Source organism: Salvelinus sp. IW2-2015, linkage group LG11 (assembly GCF_002910315.2).
Source record: "Salvelinus sp. IW2-2015 linkage group LG11, ASM291031v2, whole genome shotgun sequence".
Taxonomy (NCBI): Eukaryota; Metazoa; Chordata; class Actinopteri; order Salmoniformes; family Salmonidae; genus Salvelinus; species Salvelinus sp. IW2-2015.
In genome coordinates, this window is record NC_036851.1 from 38,028,991 (window position 1) to 38,043,653 (window position 14,663).

The window sequence follows — 14,663 nt, forward strand, 5'->3', positions numbered from 1 at the left end:
AACATTCAGTACAGAACAGTACATTTTTACACAGTAATTTCATCAGGGATAACTGTCAAGACCCTAATAGGATAGTCATACAGCCTAGCAGTCATGTCCAAGTCCTAAGGGGAAATAGATGAGGATGATCAAATTCATTGATCTGCATCTACTAAAACAGGCGATATCCTCTGCTTCCTGTAAAATATTTAGTGTAATTACAAAGAAACAACATCAGTCAACATATACAGTGGGGAGAACAAGTATTTGATACACTGCCGATTTTGCAGGTTTTCCTACTTACAAAGCATGTAGAGGTCTGTAATTTTTATCATAGGTACACTTCAACTATGAGAGACGGAATCTAAAACAAAAATCCAGAAAATCACATTGTATGATTTTTAAATAATTAATTTGCATTTTATTGCATGACATAAGTATTTGATACATCAGAAAAGCAGAACTTAATATTTGGTACAGAAACCTTTGTTTGCAATTACAGAGATCATACGTTTCCTGTAGTTCTTGACTAGGTTTGCACACACTGCAGCAGGGATTTTGGCCCACTCCCCTACAGATCTTCTCCAGATCCTTCAGGTTTCGGGGCTGTCGCTGGGCAATACGGACTTTCAGCTCCCTCCAAAGATTTTCTATGGGTTCAGGTCTGGAGACTGGCTAGGCCACTCCAGGACCTTGAGATGCTTCTTACGGAGCCACTCCTTAGTTGCCATGGCTGTGTGCTTCGTGTCGTTGTCATGCTGGAAGACCCAGCCACGACCCATCTTCAATGCTCTTACTGAGGGAAGGAGGTTGTTGGCCAAGATCTCGCGATACATGGCCCCATCCATCCTCCCCTCCATACGGTGCAGTCGTCCTGTCCCCTTTGCAGAAAAGCATCCCCAAAGAATGATGTTCCACCTCCATGCTTCACGGTTGGGATGGTGTTCTTTTGGGGTTGTACTCATCCTTCTCTTCCTCAAACATGGCGAGTGGAGTTAGACCAAAAAGCTCTATTTTTGTCTCATCAGACCCACATGACCTTCCCCATTCCTCCTCTGGATCATCCAGATGGTCATTGGCAAACTTCAGACAGGCCTGGACATGCACTGGCTTAAGCAGGGGGACCTTGCGTGCGCTGCAGGATTTTAATCCATGACGGCGTAGTGTGTTACTAATGGTTTTCTTTGAGACTGTGGTCCCAGCTCTCTTCAGGTCATTGACCAGGTCCTGCGTGTATTCTGGGCTGATCCCTCACATTCTTCTCATGATCATGTATGCCCCACGAGGTGAAATCTTGCATGGAGCCCCAGACCGAGGGTGATTGACCGTCATCTTGAACTTCTTCCATTTTCTAATAATTGGCCAACAGTTGTTTCCTTCTCACCAAGCTGCTTGCCTATTGTCCTGTAGCCATCCCAGCCTTGTGCAGGTCTACAATTTTATCCCTGATGTCCTTACACACGCTCTCTGTCTTGGCCATTGTGGAGAGGTTGGAATCTGTTTGATTGAGTGTGTGGACAGGTGTCTTTTATACAGGTAACGAGTCAAACAGGTGCAGTTAATACAGGTAATGAGTGGAGAACAGGAGGGCTTCTTAAAGAAAAACTAACAGGTCTGTGAGAGCCGGAATTCTTACTGGTGGTAGGTGATTCAAATACTTATGTCATGCAATAAAATGCAAATTAATTATTTAAAAATCATACAATGTGATTTTCTGGATTTTTGTTTTAGATTCCGTCTCTCACAGTTGAAGTGTACCTATGATAAAAATTACAGACCTCTACATGCTTTGTAAGTAGGAAAACCTGCAAAATCGGCAGTGTATCAAATACTTGTTCTCCCCACTGTATATAGCTACTAGCAGTATTCATATCCTCATGCTGGCACTGAACCAAGCATGGCTTCAGATGATGATGCATGCAGCAACACAATCACATGGATCAGTGAAAAACATTAACATTTTCATTACTCAAAGTTATTCCCATTCCCCACTGTATTGTAATGCATTGTTCAAACATCAATCACTGATTCTTCTAGTGTTTTAAATCCTGGCCAATAATTAAACTGCCCAGATTTACATGTCACTCTCCTTCTGTGCTCAGAACTTAATTTCAAGAGAGAGCGTAAATGTCTCTGCTGTTAACGTTTTGACCGAGCCATTTTCCAGCCATGTGGTCTCTCCCCTGGGTGAATTTTAAAGTGAGTGTTCAGGTGAGCCGACTGGTTGAAACATTTCCCACAGATGTGACAGCGGAAGGGCTTCTCTCCAGTGTGAATGCGGTGGTGCCTCCTCAACATGCTGATGGTTGTGAAGCCTTTTCTGCACACAGAGCAGCTGAATGGTCTTTCCTTGGTGTGCCATCGCATGTGGACCTCTAACTGACAGGAGAAACTGAAGCATTTCCCACACTCTCTGCAACGATACACTCTCTGTATGCCCTGGGGTTGATAGGGGGATCTCTGTTGAGGCAGCTTGGAGGTGTTCTGGCCTCTAACATCTATGTGTAGACCTATACTTTCTCTTTCATATGCACTGCTTGTTCCCTGTGGGCCCTTATATCCCGAGAGTCCTTCTCTCAGAATTCTATTGTTGACATTGGGTTGGGCACCGTTTTCACTCGAAGCTGCAAGACAATCGGAATTCACATTGAAGACAGTCTGTAAGTCACTGGTTGTTTCTGATGTGCTGTAGCCTTCTTCATTTTCTATTTTGATCTGCTTAGAAGATATGGTTCTGGCTAAAGAGTCTCCTTCTCTGATGTCCACAGTTTGYGTATGTGGAAGATGTGAAGGCTGAGCTGGGTCCTGATCACAGTTACTTTTAACAAAGGGAGGAGTTAATATGGACTCTCCTTTGGTATCAGACTCCAAACCCTGAAGCTGGTCTTCCTCCTGGCTGATTCTGAGCTCCTGTTCCTCTTTAACCTGTGTGGGCTTTGGGTCCTGGCCCAGACTGGGGCTCCACTCCTGCTCACAGTACTGCTGCTCAGGGGAAGATGCATCTTCAGTGAGATGGATAGCATGGTGGTCTAGAGGGAACAGAAAGGAAGAAAGTCAGCTGAAGGCAATTCTATCTTAGCACCAGAGTACATGTATGACACGTGTAGCCTGCATGTAAACCAGAATCTGGGTTTACAGGAGACGTTGAATATGGAGATTCTCTTTAAACCCAGGAAGCAGCCATTCAACTTGCCATTCACTAGCCTAAATGTCAAAATACGTTRGGTACTTACCAAAGACAAGTGTGGCAGAGCAACCATTGTTATTACTGCCTTTACATCCAGTATGTACTTCCAAAAAAGTTCTAAATTAAAAGTTAAATGCAACTGAAAAAATGGCTTGTCTGGAAAGAATCTAAGAATTGTTTTAAACCATGTGCCAGATCTACATCTTCTGCACCGCCAGTAAAATCACTCAGTCTATCTAGAAATATAGAATCCCTGTAAAAACGTACCGTTGTCTACTTACATAAAATATTATTGCATTCCGTGCAATATATGGGTGAAACAACAGATTGATATGGCGTTCAAACTGTTGTAGGTGATAAAATCAATTACCTTTCCTGCTGCTGGATCAGCCGACCTGCGTGTGTCAGTAATGAGTGATTTTATTGGAGGTATAGAAGAGTGGATGATTTGGCCAAAAACAATACACTTACACGGAACCCAAACCGGCTGAGCGCGTGCGCCATCGTGCACAAATGTATTTTGTCCCCCTACACCAAACATGATCACATGACACACAGGTTAAAATATCAAAACAAATTCTGAACCAATGACATTAATTTGGGGACAGGTCGAAAAGCATTAAACATGTATGGCAATTTAGCTAGTTAGTTTGCACTTGCTAGCTAACGTTAATTTGTCCTATTTAGCTAGCTTGCTGTTGCTAGCTAATTTGTCCTGGGATATAAACATTGAGTTGTTATTTTACCTGAAATGCACAAGGTCCTCTACTCCGACAATTAATCCACACATAAACCAGCCAACCGAATTGTTTCTAGTCATCTCTCCTCCTTCCAGGCTTTTTCCATCTTTGAACTTATATGGTGATTGGCATCTACACTTTCATAGTATTACCACGACAACCGGCAAAACATAACCAATGAGGAGATGGCACGTGGGTACCTGCTTCTATAAACCAATGAGGAGATGSGAGAGGCAGGACTTTCAGCGCGATCTGCGTCAGAAATAGGAATGACTTCTATTTTAGCCCTTGGCAACGCAGACACTCGTTGGCACGCGCAACAATTGAATAACATGGATTTCTACATTTATTTTGCGACGCGAGCGGTGTGGTCAGCCTATTATGCTGCATTTAGACAGTCAGCCCAATACTGGTCTTTTTTCACTAATTGGTCTTTGACCAATCAGATTGGCTCTGAAAAAGATATGATATGGCCTCCCGAGTGGCGCAGCGTTCTAAAAATGTTTTATCAAACTATTTGTCACATGCGTCAAATACAACAAGTGTAGACCTTACTGTGAAATGCTTACTTTCAAACCKTTAACCAACAGTGCAGTTCAAGAAGAGTTAAGAAAATATTACCAACTAAAGTAAAAAAATATATAAAAAAGTAACACAATAACATAACAATAACGAGGCTATATACAGGGGGTACCGGTACCGAGTCAGTGTGTGGGGGTACAGGTTAGTTGAGGTAATTTGTACATGTAGGTAGGGGTGAAGTGACTATGCATCGATAATAACCAGCAAGTAGCTGCAGTGTGCAAAACAAATGGAAGGGGGGGAACTATTACTATCAATGTAATAGTCCYGTGGCCATCTGATTAATTGTTCAGCAGTCTTATGGCTTGGGGGTAGAATCTGTTAAGGAGCATTTTGGTCCTAGACTTGGCGCTCCAGTACCGCTTGCCGTGCGGTAGCAGAGAAAACAGTCTATACAGACTTGGGTGACTGGAGTCTCTGACACTGCCTATTATATAGGTCCTGGATGAAAAGAAGCTTGGCCGTACGCACTACCCTCTGCAGCGCCTTATGGTCAGATGCCGAGCAGTTGCCATACAAGGCGGTGATGKAACCGGTCAGGATTGTATGTTATTTTTTATTTCACCTTTATTTAACCAGGTAGGCCAGTTGAGAACAAGTTCTCATTTACAACTGCGATCTGGCCAAGATAAAGCAAAGCAGTGCGACAAAAACAACACATAGGATAAACAAYCGTACAGTCAATAACACAATAGAAAAACCTGTATACAGTGTGTGCAAATTAAGTAAGGAGGTAAGGCAATAAATAGGCCAATTGTGGCAAAGTAATTAAAATTTACACTGGCGTGATATATGTGCAAGTAGAAATACTGGTGTGAAAAAGAGCAGAAAAACAAAAACAAATATTGGGATGAGGTAGGTAGTTTTTTTTTTAAGGGGTGGATCAGCTTAATATTGCGGAAAGAATGTTGCTTCATTTCCAATCCCCCATATTTTTTGGGTAAATATATATATCCATACACGCATGCATACATATACACATATATACATACACATACGTATATAGACATACATACTTTTTTWAAAGAATATACCTTTATTATTATTCCCCGCAAACCCTACCACCGATCCCCCAATTGGAGTAAACTAATAAACACTTCTGCTTTTACCTTCAATTTATAAATCTTATACACATTTTACAGACACAGTCTACTTTACAATAGTTCTCTCTTGTTTGTTCTTAGTCCTTCCTCTATTTCTGATGTCCATCCAGTTTGATTTCTATTTGTAACTGTGCTATTTCACAAAAGTTCCGAACCTATATACATTTTACAGATCCCGTATGTTTTACATCTGTCTCTTATACACATCTAGATGTGTATAAGAGACAGTCTTTATTCTCATAGCTTCTACAGATTGTAAATTAAAAATAAACATTTTTGCTAAAATAATTATTATATTATTGATTGATTGACTATGGCTTTGCAAATCACCCAGTATTGCTATCTGTAGCGTTAGTTCTAGGCAAATGTTGCAATTCATCAGCCATTCCTGGACCTGTGACCAAAAACGAGCTACATATGGACAATACCAAAATAAATGATCTAATGACTCTGCCTCCTCACAGCAGAATCTGCAGAGCTGGGAAGATTGTATCCCCCATATATATAACATTCTATTAGTTGGAAGAATTTTGTATAGTAATTTAAATAGAAAAGTTTAAGTTTTGAATCCGGCGTTGTTTTGCGTATCAATTCCTAAACCATGTGCCATGGAATGGGTACATCGAACATCTCTTCCCAACTATTTAGCAATTTATATGGCACAGATGACAGTTTTTTGGTCCTTAAATGAAATTGGTATATGTTTTTATTTATCACACTTTTCTTTAACCATTTATGTTCTTTAATACAGGGCCACACAAGTGGCTCAGGTAGTGCAGCTCATCCAGGATGGCACATCAATGCGAGCTGTGGCAAGAAGGTTTGCTGTGTCTGTGAGCGTAGTGTCCAGAGCATGGAGGCGCTACCAGGAGACAGGCCAGTACATCAGGAGACGTGGAGGAGGTCGTAGGAGGGCAACAACCCAGCGGCAGGACCGCTACCTCCGCCTTTGTGCAAGGAGGAGCACTGCCAGAGCCCTGCAAATGACCTCCAGCAGGTCATTCAGTTGTAGACTCCGTCTCATGCTACCACTAGAGTGAGAGCACCGCCAGCATTCAAAAGTGACCAAAACATCAGCCAGGAAGCATAGGAACTGAGAAGTGGTCTGTGGTCACCACCTGCAGAATCACTCCTTTATTGGGGGTGTCTTGCTAATTTCCTATAATTTCCGCCTTTTGTCTATTCCATTTGCACAACAGCATGTGAAATTTATTGTCAATCAGTGTTGCTTCCTAAGTGGACAGTTTGATTTCACAGAAGTGTGATTGACTTGGAGTTACATTGTGTTGTTTAAGTGTTCCCTTTATTTTTTTGAGCAGTGTATATTACACTGGATCTTTCTTGAATAAGTTCCTCCATTTCTTTTTGTTTTTCCTCTAACTTATTCTGTGCCTCTATAGTACCGTTTTTATTGCTATCTAACTGTACTGTTAGTCCTTCAATTTCCTTTGTTAATAAGGACTAATTTGATTTAAATTGCTTTTGTTTTCTAGATGAGTACTGAATTGCATTGCCTCTAAAAGGCACATTTAAAAGTGCTCCATACAATAAGGSGATCTGCTGTACCTATGTTATGTCTGAAAAAGTCAGTTATAAAWTCTTCTGTCCTAGTTCTAAACAATTTATCATCTAGTAGACTGATTAAATTTCCAATATCCTCGCCCACGTGGAAATTCTGTAAGAGAAATATATATGCCAATTATGTGATGATCCGACCGCATTCTGTCCCCTATCAACACTTTTTTAACTTTTGGTGCCAGAGAGAATGGTATAAGAAAGTAGTCAAGACGACTAGCTTGATTCAGCCTCCGCCATGTGTATCTCACTAGGTCAGGGTATTTAAGTCTCCATATATCCACTAATTCCAATATATCCATGACATTCATGATTTCCTTAAATGCCTGAGGGTGATAGTTTGTAGTGTGATTTCCTTTCCGGTCCATAGAGGTATTTAAGACCGTATTAAAATCTCCCACCATAATAATAGAGTCTAGTGTTGCTTGTAGAGTTGATAAATTCTTATATACATTTATTTATTTATTTAAATATATTATATATTATTTAAAATAATCCATCTACCTTGAGGATCTGTTTGGACAATTTGCACCAAAATGATTGTTAATTAAAACCATCACCCCTTTTGAATTTCTTTGCCCATGGGAGAAGTATATTTCGCCCCCCCAGTTCTTTTTCCACAAAACTTAATCTAAAACTGTTGAATGAGTTTCCTGTAAACAATAGATATTATATTCCTTCTCTTTTAGCCAGGTAAATACTGATTGTCTTTTCTTATTATCTGCTAAGCCATTACAGTTGTAACTGGCTATACTTATTTCACCACCTATCATAATGAGACAACTTTCAATTATTTTTATCAAAATATATGTTTGTAAACGTACCATTAAAAAGTAACATGATGATTGAGTGTCTATATAGCTGTACCATGATATTTGCATTTCTACTAAGTAAACCTCCAATCGGTCCCTACTATTCCACCCGCTAAAAGCCCTCCTCATCCCGAGTTGGGTTGTCATCCCAATGCCCGGCAGACCACCCTCGACCCCCTGTATCCCATGGCCCTGAACCGACTGGGATCCATCCTTTGAAAAGAGCACACAGTGCCATTTACCGAATTGAAGTAGATCAACTGCCAAATGCATTTCCATCGCCCTCACCTCGATTTGTATTATATATAGCTGTGAATCATCCTCTATTGTCCCTAACATATTTTGCTCCTTCGCAACAGTTGTGGGATACACACATACACCCACACACACTCAACCCATACCCCCACACAACCATAAGCTCACTTACTCAACAATTACACCAACCCAGAGCCCAACTCAAGATAGGTCTTAATTTACAAATGCACTTGCAGTTGCAGCTGCATGAGAAGGCCTGCAAGACCACGCAAAAAATTGGCAAAAATTGATAGATTTTATTTACCATTGTCACATCCTAGATGATGGAGGTCAAATGTACACATTTTCCCTGAAAATTAGGTAGGTAGTTGGTTGGATGGGCTATTTACAGGTGMGCTGTTTACAGCTGCAGCGATCGGTAAGCTGCTCTGACAGCTGACGCTTAAAGTTAGTGAGGGAGAAAAGTCTCCAACTTCAGTGATTTTTGTGTTGGCTTTGGGATGACCAGTGAAATATACCTGCTGGAGTGAGTGCTACGGGTGGGTGTTGCTATAGTGACCAGTGAGCTGAGATAAGGTGGAGCTTTACCTTTGATTTTACCTTGCAAAGACTTATAGATGACCTGGAGCCAGTGGGTTTGGCGACGAATATGTAGTGAGGACCAGCCAACAAGAGCATACAGGTTGCAGTGGTGGGTAGTATATGTGGCTTTGGTGACAAAACTGATGGCACTGTGATAGACTGCATCCAATTTGCTGAGTAGAGTGTTGGAGGCTATTTTGTAAATTACATCGCCGAAGTCAAGGATCGGTAGGATGGTCAGTTTTACGAGGGTATGTTTGGCAGCATGAGTGAAGGAGGCTGAGTTGCGGAATAGGAAGCTAATTCTAGATTTAACTTTGGATTGAAGATGCTTAATGTGAATCTAGAAGGAGAGTTTACAGTCTAACCAGACACCTAGGTATTTATAGTTGTTCACATATTCTAAGTCAGAACCGTCCAGAGTAGTGATGCTAGACGGGCGGAATGGTGCAGGCAGCGATCGGTTGAAGAGCATGCATTTAGTTTTACTAGTATTTAAGAGCAGTTGGAGGCCACGGAAGGAGTGTTGTACGGCGTTGAAGCTCGTTTGTAGGTTTGTTAACACAGTGTCCAAAGAAGGGCCAGATGTATACAGAATGGTGTTGTCTGCGTAGAGGTGGATCAAAGAATCACCCGCAGCAAGAGCAACATCATTGATATATACAGAGAAAAGAGTCGGCCCGAGAATTGAACCCTGTGGCAGCCCCATAGAGACWGCCAGAGGTCTGGACAACAGGCCCTCCGATTTGACACACTGAACTCTGTCTGAGAAGTAGTTGGTGAACCAGGTGAGGCAGTCATTAGAGAAACCAAGGCTGTTGAGTCTGCTGATAAGAATGCGGTGATTGACAGAGTCGAAAGCCTTGGCCAGGTTGATGAAGACGGCTGCACAGTACTGTCTTTTATTGATGGCGGTTAGGATATCGTTTAGGACCTTGAGCGTGGCAGAGGTGCACCCGTGACCAGCTCGGAAACCAGATTGCATAGCGGAGAAGGTACGGTGGGATACTAAATGGTTGGTGATCTGTTTGTTAACTTGGCTTCCAAAGACTTTAGAAAGGCAGGGTAGGGTGGATATAGGTCTGTAACAGTTTGGATCATGACCGCGGCCGCATTCCAATCTTTAGGAATCTCAGACGATACGAAAGAGAGGTTGAACAGATTAGTAATAGGGGTGCTCTCTATGATGCTCTCAATGGTGCAGTTGTAGAACTTTTTGAGGATCGGGGGACCCATGCCAAATCTTTTCAGTCTCCTGAGGGGGAAAAGGTTTTGTRGTGCACTCTTCATGACTGTCTTGATGTGTTTGGAACATGATAGTTCGTTGGAACTTGAAAGAACTTAAAACTCTAGACCCGCTCCACTACAGCCCCGTCGATGTTAATTGGGGCCCGTTCAGCCCACCTTTTCCTGTAGTCCACGATCAGCTCCTTTGTCTTACTCACATTGAGGGAGAGGTTGTCTTGGCACCACACTGCCAGTTCTCTGACCTCCTCCCAATAGGCTGTCTCATCGTTGTTGGTGATCAGGCCTACCACTGTAGTGTCGTCAGCAAACTTAATGATAGTGTTGGGAGTCGTATTTGGGCACGCAGTTGTGGGTGAACAGGGAGTACAGAAGGGGCCTAAGTACACACCCCTGAGGGGCCCCAGTGTTGGGGATCAGCGCGGCAGATGTGTTGTTGCCTACCCTTACCACAGCCTGTCAGGAAGTCCAGGATCCAGTTGAAGAGGGAGGTGTTTAGTCCCAGGGTCCTTAGCTTAGTGATGAGCTTCATGGGCACTATGGTGTTGAACGCTGAGCTGTAGTCAATGAACAGCATTCTCACATAGGTTTTCCTTTTGTCCAGGTGGGAAAAGGCAGTGTGGAGTGCGATTGTGTCATCTGTGGATCTGTTGGGGCATAATGCGAATTGGAGTGGGACTAGGGTATCCGGGAGGATGCTGTTTATGTGAGCCATGACCAGCCTTTCATAGCACTTCATGGCTACCAARGTGAGTGCTAAAGGGCGGTAATTATTTAGGCAGGTTACCTTCGCTTCCTTGGGCACAGGGACTATGGTGGTCTGCTTGAAACATGTAGGTATTACAGAATCAGTCAGGGAAAGGTTGAACATTTCAGTGAAGACACATGCCAGTTGGTCCGTGCATGCTTTGAGTACACATCCTGGTAATCCATCTGGCCCCACGGCTTTGTGAATGTTGATCTGTTTAAAAAGGTCTTGCACACATCGGCTACCGAGAGCGTTATCACACAGTCATTTAGAACAGCTGGGGCTCTCGTGCATGCTTCAGTGTTGCTTGCCTCGAAGCGAGCAAAAAAGGCATTTAGCTCATCTGGTAAGCTTGCGTCACTGAGCAGCTCGCGTCTGGGTTTCCCTTTGTTGTCCGTAATAGTTTTCAAGCCCGGCCACATCCGAACAGTGTCAGAGCCGGTGTAGTAGGATTCAATCTTAATCCTTTATTGACGCTTTGTTTATTTGATGATTCGTCTGAGGGCATAGCGGGATTTCGGATTATTGTCCCGCTCCTTTAACGCGGCAGCTCTAGCCTTTTGCTCGATGTGGAGGTTGCCTGTAATCCATGGCTTCTGGTTGGGATATTTACGTATGGTCACTGTGGGGACGACGTCATCGATGCACTTATTGATGAAGCCGATGACGGAGGTGGTATACTCATCAATTCCATTGGATGAATCCCGGAACATATTCCAGTCTGTGCTAGCAAAACAGTCTGCCGTCATCTGACCACTTCCATATTGATCGAGTCACAGGTACTTCCTACTTTAGTTTTTGCTTGTAAGAAGGAATCAGGAGGATAGAATTATGATCAGATTTGCCAAATGGAGGGCGGGGGAGAGTTTTTGGATGAGCATCTAAGGCACTGCAACGCAGCGCTAGAGACGTCACTACAGACCCGGGTTCGATCCCGGGCTGTATCACAACTGGCCGTGATCGGGAATCACATAGGGCAGCATACAATTGGCCTAGCGTCGTCCGGATTAGGGGAGGGTTTGGCCGGGAGGGCTCCACATTGGAGAGTTACAGTGATGAGACAAGATTGAAATTTGGGAGAAAAGGGGTTAAACTTTTTTTTTTTATCGTATATGAATAGATTAGACGGGATTCTTGAAAATTTTTATTTTTTTACCAAACGCCCCTCAAGATTATAGTGGAGTTGAATGAAGAGAGAGAACGTTCTCTGCTGAGTTTATAAAATTGGAAAATGAGCAGCACGGTTGTGCATTTTTAGATACAATGTTGTCAACAAATTTAGGTTGCTGTTACTCCCATCCCTATTGCAGAATGCAGCAATTTGACAGCATGTACTAATGTTGATTTAATCCACACTTGCATTAGTACCATTGTTTTGGTGATTGGCATTTAGGCTCTGACAATGAAAAGGTAGCAGACAGACCTACAGTATGTTTAGGTAAGGTGACCTGATTTGTCACTATGAAAATCATTTGGTCAAACAGATTGTGAACTCAAAAGCGTACGTTTGATTCTAGAGGGGGGACAATAAATATAAAAACATTTTGGTTAGGGTGTAGGGGCAGATTTATGTCTTGCCTAGAGCAGATTTAATTATCAATTTACTTTATTTAGTCTGATCAGTTGAACAATTCTCATTCTTAACAATGGCCTGAAATAAAAGTGGAAATAGTGTGCATGTCAGAAAGAACACTACTGTTATTCCCCACATTTACAGTATTTTATTGTTCTACTTCTTCCCAATATTGCCAGTGTAATCACAGATTTTAAATCTGATATGCCTACTTGTGTCTTTGAAAATGAATTTAAGGCTATATATTTTTGCAGCCATTCATGGACAGTTTTGAATAAGTCCTACAAATAAGCATTGGATATTAAAATGCTCCAGGCCTCAAATATAATTTGACATTTTAGTATTGTGCACATGCAAGGCAGCGATAGAGGGAGACTGACAACTCATTAACAAATATTTTGTCTATGTAGAGTAAGATAATGACAATGATCTTCAACTAGTAGACATAAACCACCTGAATATTGATATTCATTTGACTTTTTTTTTTTAAAGGTTGGATGATTGACAAATGAAGAACATCCAGCACTTGGGAAACATAGATCAAGGAGAGCAAACAGGATTTTCATCCAGCACTATTTAAAAGAGTTCACCAAAATTACAATACACTAAATGTTTGTGTCCTTACCTTGAAAGCAGTCTACGACAAAACTGCAATCTATGATTTGGTTACCCACTGCCATCAACCATTAATATTAGTATTTCCTGTGCAGAGCATTCTCACTGACCTTCCCACTGTTTCTCCCATTGGCCTGTTTCCTCATCTAATTTCATTACTGAAAAAAAAAGTGTCAAACCACCTAAAAAATAAATTAAAAAATTGTATAATTTTAATTCCATCCCCAAAAAACCTAAAGGTAACAAAGTCTGTAGAATTTTGAGTGTTCATTTATTGTTTAAAGAATTCTGAATACAGCTGACCTGTTGTTTTTTTTACCCTGGTCATAGGCCTAAACCATGTCGAAATACATAGAATTACAGGAAATTAGCTGAAAAACAGTAACATTTCACAGGCCGTCTTGGCAAAATCTCACTCCAAGCTTTCTTCAAAGTTGGCAGCCCTGTGGTCGGCTTTTCATATTCTCAGTCTAGTCTAACGTTAGTCCAAAAGAACAATTCTGGTATTTTGTATAGATTATTTTGTGGAGTCTGGCAAAACCAAAACAATTCCCTCGTTTTGAGAAATAAAAGTAGGTTCATATCCTAGCGTTACTTAGCTAGTTACCTGTTTGAAGTAGAACGCGCTGAACAGCGATATCCAGCAGCTTTCGGAGACGATTGTTCTCCTCCTTGGAGCGAACGATTTCTGTCTGGTACTCAACTATCGTACCCTTCACAGCCCCAAATATCTCCTCGGCAGCCGCGGTTAATCTCTTCGTAAGAAATATATTCAACAATTCCAATTTTGACATTTTGTTTGCTGTGCGAGTAGTACCACAAATGAAAGATGTTACTTATCTTTCAGGTAGTATTATTATTTTTAACAATCCACCATCTTTGTTTATAGCTATCTAGTTTCACGAATGTGACGACACAGATAAAACAATGAGCCAGATATTTCACCGGATGTATAAATGTGAAGCATCCAGTTGGCGTTACCACTTACTACCAAATCTGATAATGAGAGGAAGCCCAGTGACCGGCAGTGGGAGAAGATGGCGGGAGATGGATTTTGGACGACATTCTGCAAATGTTCTCATCGATGAAACATTTGATCTACATAGTTTTATTTTTCCAAAACTAGAATCTGTTGCGAACAGAGTGGAATAATCTTTGTAGACTTTACCCTTTGCAATAGTTTTTTAAAAATTGCGTTTTTTAGGAGCGCAAGGTCGTATTGAGTTAATGCACACGCGCACTTCAGAGTAGGCGTTCGCTTACGGAAATATGCAAGTACATGCTAGCTCTGCCTATATCCTTGCTTGTTCTGCCTACTTTGATTCATTTGCTCCCATTGGAAACGCAGGCCATGGTCTATCTTGATTTATAAAAAATCTTCGGCTACGATGCGTCTGATATTTCTGCTCAGATAGCACTGACCAAACTTAAGAGCGCCGTCTGCTGTATCGGAGGGGAAGCCAATTTGTATTGAAAAACACATTTCAAGAATTATAAAATCAACAGTAGTTGATTGCTTCAGGTAAGTTTAGGGCACATAATGAACTGAAATGACCCTGGCACTCAGATTTTTCCAAAGTAGCTGTAACAACCACTTTCTTAGGTTGACATGTCTTTTGAATGTTTTCAGTCATCCTCACGCTACTTGCATACTGTATATAGACTTA

At 41.7% G+C, this 14,663-nt stretch overlaps 1 protein-coding gene across 1 annotated transcript; it reads right to left on the reverse strand.

Moving 5' to 3' along the window:
* Positions 1-1,698: 1,698 nt before the first annotated feature.
* LOC111970329 (uncharacterized) lies at positions 1,699-14,355 on the reverse strand. Its single transcript, XM_023997006.2, has 2 exons — positions 13,604-14,355; positions 1,699-3,008 (listed from the first exon to the last, which is right to left on the reverse strand). Exons 1-2 carry the CDS (start codon positions 13,788-13,790, stop codon positions 2,119-2,121), a joined length of 1,077 nt encoding a protein of 358 aa, XP_023852774.1. The 5' UTR covers positions 13,791-14,355; the 3' UTR covers positions 1,699-2,118.
* Between the last annotated feature and the right edge of the window lie 308 nt (positions 14,356-14,663).